Source organism: Ptychodera flava, chromosome 1 (assembly GCF_041260155.1).
Source record: "Ptychodera flava strain L36383 chromosome 1, AS_Pfla_20210202, whole genome shotgun sequence".
Lineage (NCBI taxonomy): Eukaryota > Metazoa > Hemichordata > Enteropneusta > Ptychoderidae > Ptychodera > Ptychodera flava.
Genome location: NC_091928.1, coordinates 2,365,360 through 2,382,899, shown reverse-complemented (window position 1 = coordinate 2,382,899; position 17,540 = coordinate 2,365,360). Strand labels below are relative to the sequence as shown.

The 17,540-nt window shown below is 35.7% G+C and overlaps 1 protein-coding gene across 1 annotated transcript in view; it reads right to left on the bottom strand.

The window, feature by feature from the left end:
• LOC139117476 (low-density lipoprotein receptor-related protein 4-like) overlaps positions 1 to 17,540 on the bottom strand; it is a 120,319-nt gene that overhangs the window by 16,511 nt on the left and 86,268 nt on the right. Inside the window, 16 exon segments of the mRNA XM_070680651.1 lie at positions 63 to 188; positions 3,046 to 3,271; positions 4,860 to 5,022; positions 6,163 to 6,421; positions 6,555 to 6,692; positions 7,342 to 7,473; positions 8,748 to 8,937; positions 9,645 to 9,861; positions 10,113 to 10,300; positions 10,703 to 10,911; positions 11,737 to 11,862; positions 13,380 to 13,556; positions 14,214 to 14,431; positions 15,051 to 15,207; positions 16,586 to 16,816; positions 17,274 to 17,399. Of these exon segments, the coding sequence (XP_070536752.1) occupies positions 63 to 188; positions 3,046 to 3,271; positions 4,860 to 5,022; positions 6,163 to 6,421; positions 6,555 to 6,692; positions 7,342 to 7,473; positions 8,748 to 8,937; positions 9,645 to 9,861; positions 10,113 to 10,300; positions 10,703 to 10,911; positions 11,737 to 11,862; positions 13,380 to 13,556; positions 14,214 to 14,431; positions 15,051 to 15,207; positions 16,586 to 16,816; positions 17,274 to 17,399 (2,883 nt within the window).

Sequence of the window (17,540 nt, the reverse complement as noted above, 5' to 3'; positions counted from 1 at the left end):
AAGTCTTCCACTTTTGAGGCCCATACTACCTCAGACATTTATTTGCCATCGCATATACATACCATCATAACATGTGACACCATCATCTTTCATTTTGATACCAGTGGGACAAGCACATTTATATCCTTTAGGTCTTGGAAGGCAAAGATGACTACAACCACCGTTATCTTGTCCGCATACATTATTACCTGCAACAATATAATGAGGGGAATGAATTAAAAATATGTACTGGACAACACAAACACAGGTTTGCCATCTGGTATTTCTTCCACATGGTTGCACTGACTGTAATCTTTATCTCTGTTTTTGCGATATTTTATTTACTGTTTTCCTTGAGACTTTTTTCCTTGTATTTTCAGGGGGATTTCTGAGGCATGGTAAATCTTTCTTTTTCTGAATTGTTGTATCCCTTTTCATCCCTGTCATGGGATGATATGTGTTAATAAAGTATTTGTTTGTGGGTTTGCATCACAAAAATTATAGCATTTGTTTTTTATCCTTAGGATAAACACTTTTATCATTCTTTATTCTTTTTCTTTTTTGGGGGGGGAGGGGGAGGAAGCTCACAGGATAAAATTACCAAGGTCAGATGAAAACAATTGATTAAGATTGTTAAAATAAAGCACTAAACAACTTACTCATTCACCTTAACAACTTTTTTATAAACACTTGGTAAACACATCAACTGATATTGAATATTAGTGCCTTTTACTAATAATGAAAATTCTATGGGACTTTTGTTCTTTCCAGTGTGAAAGTGCACTGATAAAGTTGAACTATTCCATTTCGGGGCCCTCTACCATCATAGTTGCTAGAGTGTCCAGCCGTTCAGCTCAAAGTTGATTTCTGTCATAAGTTACGTTGTTTTGCACACTAAATCCCCTTTCACAGTCAGCAGAATGAACAGGCCAAATCAGTTCTATGGCATCTATTTAGATTAGGAAACATATCCCTATGATGTTTGTAAATAATCATCACATTTTGACATGAAATTTCAGCCGCCAGCCAAGGCTACAAATTTTGCCAATTGATCGACGCATGGACGTTAAAGTAGACGTCCATGTTCTCACTTATGAGTTCGCCTAGAATAATATACATATCACATGCACAAGCCAAGAATTGATAATTCTTTTGCAAAATAAGAGAACTTTTCTCCAATTATTCCACGTTAAAACCTCTACTACTTTTGGAATAATGTCAGCAATCGGTAGTGGACAAGGTGTCAATCATTTCCAGTCGTAGGTACTAGGTTGAGTGGATGAGAAACGGAGCAAATGCTTGATGGCATCACACAACACGTACCTCCCGGGAAGTTTATACACGATTTCAAACATAGCAAAGACCTAAAAAATATCTCAGACAAAGTTGCGTTATTTTTTGAGAACAAAAATCAACTGAATCTCAACAGCACGAACACTGTCACGTCACGCCCGTCTATATCCTGGTTGCCATGCGGAACCTACGGTATAATGCGACCAGCTTCGAGTTCATTGTTTTCAAAAAATGTTCATGTAATTCCTTAGGGATATACAAGCTTTACATTTTTGTGTTTTCGTAGTTCGGATTATTATTGTCGTAGTCTAAGAAAATATTGATCCTGCCCGTGATGCCTCCAGCTTCTGCGAATTCCGTGGACATATGCTACGCAAACACATCCAGTGCGTCAGTACCACAGTCTCTTGTGGTTCAATACACAATGGCCACTCTGTGGTATACATAATGCATACCACACAGCGGTCATCATGTATGGAATCACAAGTGACTGTGGTTTAAGCATAGACTCTCGTTTTTCTCGAGAGTCTATGGTTTAAGTACGCCCTCTGACGGGCATTGCTTCCAGATTGCCTCATTGTCAACCAGGAAGTGTAATTACTCGCGTAAATCATTTACGTCCATGGTGAGAAGTACTGGCTGTATATACGCACGATACGGCCGGCCGGCAATACGGCTGGCTCCACGAAAGTTTATAATTTCAAATGCGCGCCACTATTGGCGCACGGCCCAGAAATCCGCGACAAAACAGAAATAGACGCGAGAATGTCGCGGAATCACGGCCTGGTGAGAACACTGGATGATATTAAGAATGGTACAGTGTATACAGTATGTGATCCTAAGACACTGACAGATGATGATATCAAGAATGGTACAGTGTATACAGTATGTGATTCTAAGACACTGACAGATGATGATATTAAGAATGGTTCAGTGTATACAGTATGTGATTCTAAGACACTGACAGATGATGATATTAAGAATGGTACAGTGTATACAGTATGTGATTCTAAGACACTGACAGATGATGATATCAAGAATGGTACAGTGTATACAGTATGTGATTCTAAGACACTGACAGATGATGATATTAAGAATGGTTCAGTGTATACAGTATGTGATTCTAAGACACTGACAGATGATGATATTAAGAATGGTTCAGTGTATACAGTATGTGATTCTAAGACACTGACAGATGATGATATTAAGAATGGTACAGTGTATACAGTATGTGATTCTAAGACACTGACAGATGATGATATTACGAATGGTACAGTGTATACAGTATGTGATTCTAAGACACTGACAGATGATGATATTAAGAACGGTACAGTGTATACAGTATGTGATTCTAAGACACTGACAGATGATGATATTAAGAATGGTTCAATGTATACAGTATGTGATTCTGAGACATTGACAGATGATGATATTAAGAATGGTACAGTGTATGTGATTCTAAGACACTGACTTCTACCACTTTGTGTTAACCTGCCATTATAATTTTAACATTTCATTTTTTTCAAGCAAATGTAGGAAAGGTTGATGTAACTTGTTCTGATCAACATGGATTAAGATGATTAACATATCTGATTTTTGGCAGTGTTCATAGACAAATACAAGATTAATACATTCGTGGATATCGGTACGTTTAAATGCCTGATATGCGCAGTTCTCCTAATGCTATAAAGAAATGATATGCTGAGTCATTAGTCAAAACATATCACGTACACACTCCCACTGCATTATGTCACATACATACAAACCACTTACCATGACTATCTCCAATTTGTACAGCATGAATATTCATAAGACCAGCAATATTTGCACTGATTGTTATTTGCCCTGAGCCATCAATTTTACTGGCTCTGTGTATGCTCCTTGTTTGCCAATCAGTCCAGTAGATGTGGTTACCAGCAATGGTTAGACCATACGGATGAGGTACGTCTCTCACAAGAATCATTCTCTCCTCACCATCTAATCCCGCCGATTCAATTAACTATTAAAAATAAATGAAGTGAGTTTCAAACAAAATTGTTTGAACACTGAAAAGTATTGATACTAAAAATAATATCATATAGGGTTCAGCCCTACGTGTCGCACCAGAGATTAAAATTGGAAATCTTATTTCTGTCTGAAGATGCATAGTCGACATTCATAATGTCTCTAATAGTATTGATTTATGACAAAGTAATAAGAGAGAATAAAATGAAATGAATTGTTACTTGCTATATACATTAGCAGGACCACTGTGCAAGCATGAACAATAAATTCAAACACCCAGCAGTTTACTTGGTCGCCTACTAATGCGCTTGGTTCACACAAGCTTTGTCACACCCAGGTAGGTATAGATTTTCTTTTAATCTGTCAAAAAGTTTGACATAATTGGCAATCTTTGTGCATAACATCTTGCATTTTAAGAACCCAGTGTGTTTAATAAGGACATATTATGCCATCATTATCATTGGAATTGCAAGCTGAAAACTTTTCAGTCTAAAAACTGGCATTTTTTGCTTCTAGTTATTGACACAGAGGGCACTCTTCTAAATGTGAATGCTGGTATTTGGAAGCTCAATCCAAGCATTCTTGGCATGTGTCCTTGTTCAAATGCACGACAGTTTTCTCTCTTTTTCTTTTTTTACAGCCGAATGGCAATGATACCTTGTATTAATGATGAGGTGGAGAATAATACTTACTGGCTAAAGTTTATTAGATATACAAATTATAAATTAAATGAAAATGCGAAATGACTTTCAATATTGTTATAACCTGGTATAACCATCAATGTAAATTGGATGTTTTGCCAACTGTGATCAAGAAAATCCCAGTATATATCCCTAATTAGGAAAGTTCATTAAATATGCATATTAGGAATTGGCTGAAGTAAAACTGATTAATGACTTTCAATAATGTTGATATCATAGTATCTTCAATATATATACCAAGTTTCATCAATTTTAATCCAGCCAATTATTAGGAAAGTTCATTAAATATGCAAATTAGCAATTATCTTTCATGTCAACCCTTAATATCTGTCATGTCTGATACATTATGGTGTGATCAACATTTGTAGCAAATCTCATCAGAATGTGTTCAGTCATTCTCAATGAATATTCGTTTTTCTAAAATCATTAATTATGCAAATGAGCAAAAAGTGAAAAAGCAACAACCGCAAAAAAAATAATCAGTTCTTGCCATTTGCAAACTGAATCTATGTACCAGATTTGATTCTGATCTGATGAGCCATTTTCGAGATATCGAGCACACAGACAGACAGACAGACAGACAGACAGACAGACACATAGACAGACAGACATTGCTGCGACATATACTAACGTGTGAACACGTGAGCAAAAAATAGCAATAGTAACATTTTCTCACGAAAGCAAGACAACTACTATACTGACCACGATAAAATAGTGCCACAACTACACGACTAGTAAGACAATCATTATGATAATTATATAACCATTCTTTCTGTTCACAACTTCTCCATGCAAACATTTCATGAGACACATGCATGTCCTGATACTTAACCTGATACATACAATTTTACAATACAATTTTACTCCACAAATGATAATTACCTCAGTTCTTGCATCAGCCCAAATCAATCGCTTGCCAGGTCTATCAATGGTCAGACCATTTGGCCATCCTAAATCAGAGTTAATTATAACTTCCCTATGAGTGCCATCCATATATGCTCTTTCAATCTTTGGATCAGTGCCCCAATCAGTCCAATACATATACCTTCAAAAAACATGAAAGATGAATACTTTCATTGTCATAATTTAATTTTTTGGTAATTTGTGTTAAGGTTCATCATCATGATCTTTACATCTGCAAAAGACTGTAGCTGGTTCTTATTCAGGAGTCACACAGCTGTTTTCACTAGATTTCCTCTCAGTACATCTTGAGTTTTGAGTTTTCTTTTCTGCCCAGTTTGATTGAAATTTATTATCAAACTTGGTGAAGCCTATTATTATTGACAGTGTGTTCCTGTATGATTCCATGACACCATCCAGATACACAACAATCCAAACTACATGGGTTTTGTGGTCAAAACACTTTTCGATGCATTCAGTTACTCACACTATATTTACTCCATTCACAAACAAAAACATGACAGATTTTCCTGAAATGTTTTCCTTCAACATTGATAAATCAATAGATTTCAACCAACAAGCTATATATACGCTGTAGTACAAATCTTAAGTCCAAGGTTTTACTCTTTAATACATAATGGCGTTCACCATAATGTAAACTCTCCTGATAAGACAAGTTTTCAATGTTCTTTTCAGCGTTGGCAAAGCTGTTGATTCTTGCACATCCTGCTGAAGTGAGTTGAATGTATATTTTAGGTGCAGCATATGGAAAGGCTTTGCACCATAGGTGATGTGCTTGTAGCTTGTTGGTGTTACATTTTGTTATTGGGTGAACAAAGAGAATAAGTGAATGGGAAAACAAATTGCATATTGGCATTATGGAAGAGTTAGGGACCCTCTGAACACATCAACACAATCCTAGGGGGTCCTATTTTTAGCAACTTTAGGAGTCTCCCTTCAGAAAATCTTATTGTTTTCATACAGAAGATAGGGCTCAGTGATATTCATGGATGCTGAGTGTACAAAGTTCAAATGTTGACGCTTTAAATAACGCACCTTATGTACATATGCATAACAATGTCTTTACATTCAAACATAACAAATGGACATGTAACCTACATTTCAGTAGGAAAAAACAGCCATTAACGGTTCATATTGAAAACATGTCTAGATAAATATGATTTTATACATACTCATGACAGAAATTAATTGCTGCATAAATTAACGGGCTTTCTATGGTTTTATACAGAGTAATTTACTGAAAAAGCAAAATCTAATGACCTACCCAGCATCATAGTGAAGAGCAATGGCACGAGGATTGTCTAAATTTTCCCAGATTAAGACTTTTCTCATACTGCCATCCAAATTAGACACTTCAATTCGATTGGTTCCTGTATCTGTCCAGTACATTTTCCTTCCAATGGAATCTATAACCAATCCATCTGTTGTTTCTAGTCCGGAATTAATGACAGTTTCCACATAACTTCCATCCATAGATGCTCTCTGAATGGTATCAGTGACACTCTCAGTCCAGTACACATGTCCTAGGTAACAAGTGGAAGATATGTTGAATCACATCACTTTGACAAATATTTCAACAATAAATACAGGCCAATTTCTAAAATTGCCTAGGTAATGCTAATGATGCAATAAATGAGATGCTGACAAGATACTAACCATTAACAGTATCAACATCAATAGCAATAGTATTCTTCATCTCCCCTACTTGCAAAACTACATCAGCATAGTAAGGCACATCTAGAGATACTGCACGGATATCAGTCCGACATGCAAATATTAGGAAATTCTTCATTCCTGCAAAACAAAATGCACCCAAATTGTCAGTTTGTTCTTTGACAGGTTCAAACCTGTTATTACAGTGAGGTGAAGTAATCATTTGACAAAAAATGTAGTGTGGTAGGATGTAGAAACATTAAAAGCAGAACTGTAGGTTGCATGAATCATTAACAGAGCAGGTCATTTTATGATAACAGTTTTGATTTTAATACAAACAGTATTTCCTCACATCTATAGGAGTACTGGTGTCTTGTTACTTTTGGAATTAACAGTATTCCTGGAATAATATGTGGAAATATATGAAGAAACTCTTTGATTTAAAAGTATTTTTTAAGTTAATTTGACACGTTCAAAAAAGAGTGTCACTCAAATGTTGCAAGAAGCGTTCTGACCGCAAGGTTTATGATAATAGAAGAACAATATGGATATGTACCAAGGTCTGGTAGTCTAACAGTTAAAACCGTTTATACACAGGTGTATGAATGTGAATGTGTTTCTGTGTGATACTGATCTGGATGGCATGTGTGTCTGTGTAATACTGATCTGGATAGCATGTATGTCTATGTGATACTGATTCTGACGTGGATGGCATGTGAATGTGTGTGATACTGGCCTGGACGGCAAGTGTGTCTATGTGATATTGCATGTGAGTGTGTGTGATACTGACCTGGATGGCATGTCTTGCCATCGTTACTCATCAGCACTCCAGTAGGACAGGCACAACCATATCCCCTGGGTTCCGGAGCTAACAGACATAGGTGACTACAGCCTCCATTGTCAACCTGACACATTGTTTGCACTGTAAGAGTCAATAATAAAATGAACCTTCAGTCTTCAGAGACACTGATAGATGACATGTATAACTATATCATAACTTAGACAATCTGAGTAACATACCCCAAGGAACCTGCATATAAAGTAATCAGATGAGTGGATTCTCTAAGAAAATTTTTGCAATTTTTCAACTAAAACCAACAAAAGTTGCTCCAAAAATACAGTATTGCAGGTTTCACCACAATGTAAAGCTTACATAGATCTTCCATAGGGACCCTCATAACAAATTTCAAGGCAATCTGACGAGCAGTTTCAGAGTAGCTAATTTTTTTACAAAAAAAAGAAAAAATTGTCCCAAAATACAAATACTCAAACTTCACCATGATTTGAACAACCTGCCTAAGGTCAATCCATGGAACCTCCATACAAAATTTCAAAGCAATTGGAAGAGTGGTATTAGAGCAGATTTTTTGACCAAAAGCAGGGAACATTGCCCACAAAATGAGAAATTGCAGATTTAATACAGAGGGACCTGCATGGCTTATCATGCATGGCTTAGCATTTTTTCAGAAACAATCTCCATCTCTTTTATGGCAAAAAATGCTTTACAAATATAAATCTGCAAATTCCATCATACTTTCAACAAATCTGATTAAGGTCATACCTTGTGACCTATCTACCAAATATCAAAGCTGTTTGACTAGGAGTTTTGAAGAAGATTTGTAAAGAATTTTAAGCACAAATGACCAAAAATTGTCTTAAAATTATACATTTGCATATTTCATCACAATTTGTCCCTCGGGACCTGTATAACAAATATTAAAACTGTCTGACCAGCAGTAATGAAGAAGAAGATTATTGACTAAAAATAGCAAAAGTAGCAAAAAACATTACAAATTTGCATATTTCATCACAATTTTAACAAATCTGACTAAGGTGATCCCTTGGGACTTGCACACCAAATGTTAAATGGATCATGCTGATGGATTGTAAGAAGAGGCTTGTTATGTAAAATGTTGACAGACACTGGCTAACAGACAACAGACATCAGTCAACAACCACCTATTTGATAAGCTCCTTATCACTGACAGAGGAACTAAAAGACTGATGACTGTTTAGAATCATTAATGGATAGACTGGTCAACATCTTGAATATACAACCATTGTGACCATAATACCAACATAACAATTACATAATTATCCATCAGATGGATAGACTGGCTAATATGTGGATTATACCAGTGTAACAATTACAAGATCATCCATAAGATGTGTAAAAATTACAAACAGAATACTTACACATTGGTCTCTTGTTATTGTACATGTGTATATCCATTAAGTTTTCTAGGTCAGCTCGTATAGTTTCTCTTTGAAGTCCAGTAATCTTATCAGCACTTTGAATGCTCTTGGTTTGCCAATCAGTCCAGTATATGCTGTCTTCATAGAGGGCCAGTCCAAATGGATGGAGAAGTTGTGTACTAATAAAGACCTGAAACAATTACATACCAACATTTAACCATTGTCAGCAACCATGGCACATACTGAAATTTTCAACCAATTTAACAAACTACAAATTACAAAACAATGAGAAAGGGAAGTTTTCATTAAAGTTTTCATTAAAATGCTGCAAATTTAGTATTTCCTTTCATAATCATCAAATTTTTGATACAGTAACTATATCAGATATCAGAGACACTTTTGTATAGTAATGGGAAGAATCCATACTTAAGTGAACTAGTCTAATGACAGCTCAACACGAAAGTTTAGGATTAACCCTTTGCACCCTGATCCCCTGGTACTCTATGATGTCATTGGACATTTATGTCCAAGCTGGGTTCAAAGGGTTAAGATATAATCAACAAGTTTTCAATACTATTCAAGAAACAGTAGTTTAATGACCAGCATCAATACTTGAGTGTACCATTCTAATTACCTGCATTAATAATTTAGTTTACTGTTGTCGATTGTTTTACTGGAGAACATGTTTTTGTAAATTCATTTGAAGAAGATAAATTCCATCTCAGTATATTTTTATGATTTAATGATAACATAATTTTTCATATCACCACTATTAAATGAGAGTAGCATTTCCACACCAAAGGATAAAGATTTTTGAACACAGCATGCCTGTGTAACCTTGGCAAATCATGTCAACTTATCTTTACTCAGTGATGGTAAAATAGTAACAACACTGACCCTTCGATTGTTACCATCAAGATCTGAGTACTCTATAGTTTTGGAACCAGCATCAGCCCAGTATAGTTTGTCTTGATCATAGTCGATGGTTAATCCATTTGGCCATGTAAGGTTTTTTTCAGGACCTCCTCCATGTACAATCACCATTCTATCCTGTCCATCCATTGATGCTCGTTCAATCTTAGCAGGAGTACCCCAATCTGTCCAATATATATGCCTACAAATCCACAAAATTAACATGTCACTTATTAGAATTTGTTTCTCAATGTTTCTATTGAACACATATTTGATTTGGTAGAACAAAAGATGCTTTGTGAAGGTAGTGACTGGCAAACATTTTCGGTTTCTCTTATTTCTCTTCTTTCAAGTTGTATTTAACTTTCCTTCTTCAAAACGCCAAATTGTGTTCAATTTTTGAATTCACCACACTGAGATCTGCAACATAACATAATGAGACAACACACTTACCCTCCAACATGATCAACAATGATATCTCTTGGTCTGTCTAAATTCTCCCAGATTAATATACTTCTCACAGAACCATCAAGATTAGCAACTTCTATCCTATCAGTACCAGCATCAGTCCAGTAGATTTTATTGGTGATCCAATCCACAGCCAGACCAGCTGGACTTTCCATGCTACTGTCTACAATCACCTGAAAACGCACACCACACAAATCAATCAATCTTTCCAGCATCTCTCTCATCATCTACTTGGTAGCTGTTTCATTGGTAGTTTTTCATACTGATATCCTGTCCAACTTTTACACCAAAAGTTTCTAAAACCGTCACAATATATGACGTCAATAAAATATGTCTCACTCCTACATACAAAGAAGGTTACTGTCTTGTTTACAGACTCATTTAATTAAGTGCTTTGTGTTTTATTTTTAAATTACTTCTCTGCAAATTTAATAATTGTGGTTTCACATAAATATATGTGAAAGTCAAGCACTTCACAGATGAACTGACATATACTGGTAGAAGGAAAAGCCACCTACAACATTTTTGCTGCCTAAAATGTTTGAAACAGCTTACATGAGTAGTTTTGACTTTACCTCTTGTTCACTACCATCCCATTTTGCTCTGTTTATTGTATCCAGTGTTACATCAGTCCAATAGATATGCTCTGCTCCTTGATCCCAGTCTAAAGCCACAGCACTACGCAAGCCTTCAAGTGGAATTACTGTATCTGCTCTTTCATCAGTGTCAAATGAAATTAGACGAATGTCTGTCCGCCGACAAAATACCAAAAACCGTTCGATTCCTGAAAAGTGAAATAAAGTAATGAATTCTTCCTGCATGGCAGTCTCTTCATATTGTACTTAAGATTGGCCTGGCTTATCTAATACTCTGTACTTCTACTTGTGTCCAAGTCACTGTGCATGTAACATGTTATGCACAAAATATCACAGTCACTGTGTGGGCTACCAACTATGCACAAAATATCACAGTCACTGTGTGGCTACCAACTATGCACAAAATATCAAAGTCACTGTGTGGGCTACCAACTATGCACAAAATATCACAGTCACTGTGTGGGCTACCAACTATGCACAAAATATCACAGTCACTGTGTGGCTACCAACTATGCACAAAATATCAAAGTCAAATTGACAGTCAAATGTGTGTAATCAGCTACGCACAAAATATCACTCACAAGACCACAACTGATATTAAATATTGTCTACTTTTAAGAGCTTTACAGTTGTGCTTGTTTCATGTCTGGTATATCAGTGACAAAGAATATGTACTTACTAAAACAATTGCTTTTTGGTGGCTCTGTATTTGCTACTCATCAATATATGATGTATAATTAGAAGGTAAATACAAAAATAATGCAATATATATTCTTAAAATTAACACTTTGCATAATTGTCCATCACTGCACATTGGGCCAGACACTGTGCATTGGCCCAGACACTGTGCTGACATCCTAACGTATACTTTGTGGTATTTTTGTTAATATATCTCAAAATATCTGTGACATTAGGGCACATTTAGCCTTACAAAGATTACTTTAAAATCATTTTTGTGATGGCTTGAATTTAGCACTATCATTCAATATGGTAATTGTGATTAGCATACTTACTGGAAGCACAGGTTCTTCCATTTGGTAACATCTTGAAGCCAGTAGGACATGCACAACTATAAGAAAACATGTTTGGCAGACAAAGATGACTACACCCACCATTATCTTCACCACACTGATTGATTGCTGTAATTGATAAAAAACATCATGTAACAATGGATCTCTCAACATAATTCTAAAGAGTGGCATTTCACTAATACAAGCAGTGTTTGTATTAAGATGACAACATGCAATAATGACATCCTCACTGGATCTAATGTGTTTGGCAGTTGTTCCTCCCTGTTTTCATTGTAACATTCCTTGTTTATATTTGGCACATTAACAAACACCAAGACATTTTGGAATTGAGAAAATAAGAAAACAAAAGGCAAACCATGCAAACTGTCATTGATCTCAGCATGAACTCAGTTGCAAAGTGTCTTTATGCTATGTGATGTTAGCCATGACCTAGATTTTTAAAGCAGCACACAAGAAATGTGCTACATGTATTTGGGGGCGGCATGGTCTTGTCACATGACCAGAATGTCACTAATATAGGGATCTTAAAATCACATACCCCCGGTAACAGTTCAGAAATCACCCTGAAATGTGTTTAAACCCCTTGGAGTTGTTGTTTAGACCCTTAGATCATCTCATATTTAAACTCCTTGATATCATCAGTTTAGTTGAACTTAAACACCTGGGCTGCTGTCAAGCGAATGCCAATAAAAATATACCTTAATGGTAGTTTAACTTGACAATAACTCTACAAATATTCCACTTTCAACTATTCAGCATGCAACACACAATATTACACAAAGTTCACTTTGATTACAGTATAACTCAGTGATTGTTTTTGCAACTTATATATAATATTTGCTTTTTGATATACAAATGCAACATCAATGCATGAAAATGCATTAATATATTTTAAAGTGTTCAAGGTCAATTGACATAGACATTCATGTACTTGAAATCACGGTTTTCAAACAGTCTGGAGTTTCAAATTGCCATCACAGTCCTATACTCAACAATACACGCTTCTCATAACTCTGATGGTCCCTTTTTCATATCTAAACTACAGTGTATGTCAAGTCAGCTACTCATCCGTGATGATATGCAGAGGAAGATGTGATGCTATGCAACTGAGGATGAGATGTTATATGGATGAGGATGTGATGTTATGAAGATGAAGATATAATGCTATGCAGATGAAGATATGATACTATGCAGATGAGATATGACGCTATGCAGATGAAGATATGATGCTATGCAGATGAAGATATGCTATGCAGATGAAGATATAATGCTACGCAGATGAGGATATAATGCTATGCAGATGAAGATATGATGCTATGTAGATAAAGATATGATGCTATGCAGATGAGATATGACGCTATGCAGATAAAAATGCGATGCTGTGCAGATGAGAATGTGATGCTGTGCAGATGAGTATGTGATGCTGTGCAGATGAAGGTGTGATGCTGTGCAGATGAAGGTGTGATGCTGCGCAGCTCAAGATGTGATGTATAAAAACTGTAAAGCTTTCACAGCTTCCACTAAAACCTGTAACTGCAGTAAATACAGTAGAGTAATGGCATCCTTGATAGCTATTAAAATATGCATTAATATCATAATGAAGTTGCATTGCAGTGAAAACTTACCTGCTGGCTGTCTTTGTGGGTGGAAAGTATGTATATCCATTGGAAAGTGTAACCTTGTATGAATCGTTTCAACATCATTGCCAGTGAATTTATTTGCACTATTTATACTTTTTGTATGCCAGTCAGTCCAATAAATATAATCTTCAAACAGAGTTATGGCAAATGGATGCGGTAGACCTGTGTGAAATAAGATAAAACTTCATTCTGTCATTCTCTGTTACACCAGACTATCCTACACGTGGTATGCTCCACATCTGTCAGATTGTGATTGACATTAAAAACTTTGCATTCTTTCTTCATACCTATATCACTGTATGGTAGCCACATGTGAAGTGATGCATCTCTCTTTTAACCCTTTGAGCGCCAAAGTCAATTTTTGTTGCCTTTACAGAATATGCCTCTGCCCAATTTTTTCAGATTTTTGGTAAAATTTTGATAAAGAACTGTAGTCAAGGAAATGTGATTTCTATATGGTCCAAAATTATCAAAAAAATTACAGGAAAATTCATAAAATTTGGTAAAATTTTGCACTAAAATTTTGGTGGGAAAAATTAGAGCACTCAAAGGGTTAATTCAAAGTATCAACCATATGCAGACAAATTCCAAAGTTGTACTTATTTCATCTTTTATCAGTAAATGGACAGCAGGCAATATTATAAATAAATAAATTCCCTTAATAGATGATACAGTACCAAAATATTCCAATGGTTTGTCACTTCTAATGTATCAGGTCTGTTCAAAGATGCACAGATAGTGGCAATAAACTGTCAGCAATATGGGAATACAAAGGAATACATGAACCTGAACAGAGACAAGACATATTGTCAGTATTACCTTGACTGATAACTGCTCTCCGTTTTGATCCATCTAAAGCAGCACTTTCAATGATATGATGTTTAGCATCAACCCAGTATAACCGATGTCCAGCATAGTCTATGGTCAGTCCATTTGGCCAAAATAAACCTTCACTGACAACGCCTTTACGACTTGATCCATCCATGGCTGCGCGTTCAATCTTTGGAGTACTACCCCAATCGGTCCAGTACATTGTTCTGTGATCAGAAATTTAATCCAGCAACAAAGGGTGCAAAAATGTATTTGTAACATTATATAACTATTGACACAACTTTCACAATCTCATGAAATAAGAATGGTATTTCTAATTTTAATGGCTACCTTCATCTTTGAAAGCAGTCATGTTTTATGAAATGTGTCAAAAAAGTCTGATAATCATACTGTCAAAAATCTTTTTTTTTTACTTTGAAATGCTTTTCAGAAATAAAGTAGGTTGCAAGTGGCAACTGCATCTACTGAAATATAGATTGTAGACACATGTTGTTTGTAGTTCTCACAAATTTTTATTACTTTCTGGCTCAGAAAGCAGCATTCAGGACTGAGTAGATGAAACATGAATTGATATGAATACAAATTATCAATACCTAAATTATTATGAAACGATGATCCATTATACAACTTAGATATCTTGATGAACAATTCCAATCAGTATACCATTCTCTACTTATTGTGCACGGTTTGATGCACTTCAAAACACATCCACACATAGGTGGAATATGATGATGACAAAGAGAGTTTAGTCCATTGCTTATTAAAACCACCAATCCATTCTGATGTATTTAGCACTCAGAATTACAAAGATATCTATAAGCTTACCCTTCCACTGGATGCAATGCTATTGCTCTTGGCTTTTCCAGATTTTGCCAGACAATCACTTTTCTATGCCAACCTTCTAATGTTGCAACTTCTATTCTTGATGTGCCAGAGTCAGTCCAGTATAGTTTGTCTGTCACCCAATCAACCGCAATGCCACCTGGTTTAAGGAATAAAATCTACCAATCAATGACAAGCTATCTTCTTCTTTCCTGAATTTATCTCTTGTTGGAAAGAGAGAGGGGGTGTATGGTAATAATGAGAATGACATGGGGATCATTTACTGTACACATGAATTTGTAAATGAACAGACAACTATACAACTATTCACAAAATACCTGATTTTATGTGTACCTACACGGTATAGTGGAGGCATAGTATTCTAAGAGACGTGTAGTTGAAATGATGTCCAAGGACATAAAGCCTAGCATTATGAAAATCACATTATCATTATAATATACCATTTCTAAAGTAACCTTTATAAGCACAGTCACAAACATACAGTATGTATCATCAGAATTCTCTCTAATTGGGTTTTATGATTCATATGATGGAATGCTGACTCTAAGGCACTCATCAATGTTGTAGCAAATCATACAGAGCAATCATGCCATTCACTCCGCAAGAAATAATAGTTTAGCCGAATTAAACTTTTTTGAGAGGATTTCTTATATTGAATGAATTCTTTATGAAATTTATTTTTAAAAATATCGAGATCATGTCAGATTTTTCTTCGTCTGTGGAAACTTATAAAAAGACACCACAGATGAAAAATGCCTTCATGTCATTTCAGATTTCTATGTGAGGAGAGAGATATTGCCTCAGCAAAATGGCTGTCAAAGTGTACATACTGTTGAAGAGAGGTCTCAACATGAAAATGTGTATGGCTTATCCAAGACTGAGAACCGAAAATGTCAGGACACAGTAGACCCTCGATGTCAAGACACATTGGACAGACAGCCTATGAACCCAAAATGTCAGGACACAGTAGACCCTAGATGTCATGACACATTGGACAGACAGCTTATGCACCCAAAATGTCAGGACACAGTAGACCCTAGATGTCATGACACATTGGACAGACAGCCTATGAACCCAAAATGTCAGGACACAGTAGACCCTAGATGTCAGGACACAGTGGACAGACAGATAGTGAATCCTAGACGTTAGGACACTTTGGACAGACAGCCTGTGAACCCTCGATGTCAGGCCAAAGTGGACAGCCAGTGAACCCTACACATCAGGACACAGTGAACCCTAGATGTAAGGACACTGAGGACTCTAAGGTGTATGTCACAGCACAGTGGACAGCTTGTCCATGATGTCATCCTTGCTATCACTCAGTAAACAAAAATACCAGCTGATAAGGAAGATAAAACAAAAGCTGTACAAATGCACTGCAGCAACTGAATTGAGGGATAAAACATGGTTATTATATAATTCAAAATTCTAAAAAATATTGCATTGATACAGAACTTGGTTTTGTTGAGCATAGTAAAACTTCACACTGTATCATGATTTTAGATACAACTTCTTACCTGGACTTTCAAGTCCTGTAGCAATTACATCCATTGTACCACTTCCATTCAGATAAGCTCTCTTAATGCGATCCAGGGTAACATCTGACCAAAATACTAACTGCTGCTCAGAATGATAATCTAAAGCTATGGCATTTTCTAACCCTCCTAATATTGATGTGTAGTCAGATTTATCTGGCATAACACGTCGTATGTCAATTCTATTTGCAAAAAGTAGATACGGTGCAGGTCCTGCAAATGTAAAATATTAAGACTATGATTGATTCACAATCTCATGTTCAAAGTGAAAGGTTAAATCTTCACAATATGTATTATTTGGAATTTCAGACATTTGATGATAAGATAGTATCATTACTTTTGCTTAATATACTTTGGTTTTAAATGCATTTAAAGAATCTTCAAACATTATCTGTCAGCAGCACAGTAAATTCTTAATCCCAGCATTTGTAAACAAAAAACTACTTGCTTTAAACTTGTAAATGTCTACAAGTTTGTCATATCACCAGCAAATTTCTTTGAGAATCTTTTACTACAGGTGAATATTCCAAAGATATACGTGACGCTATCATTTACTGAGGAAACATGTCTGGTCCTACACATGTAAGGCTTAGAAAAATTTGAAAAGTTGTCACTCATGATGGCTGAGACTTATCAAAAATGAAATCTTAAGATTAGAATTCATATTTACCAAGAGCTTTGCAGCTTTTCTTGTTTGTTTTCAATTCATAACCTTTGACACAGGAACACTTGTAAGAACCAATAGTGTTGCTGCAAATTTGACTACACGTTCCATCTTGTTCACATTCATTAATGTCTGAAATAAATTAAGAAGATCATCTTTAGAATCCTTTGTAATCAAATGATGTGACATCATCAATAGAACAATATCTGATCACATGACCCACAATAGTCTTTATAACAATATCTGATCACATGATCTGAGATCACCCATAGA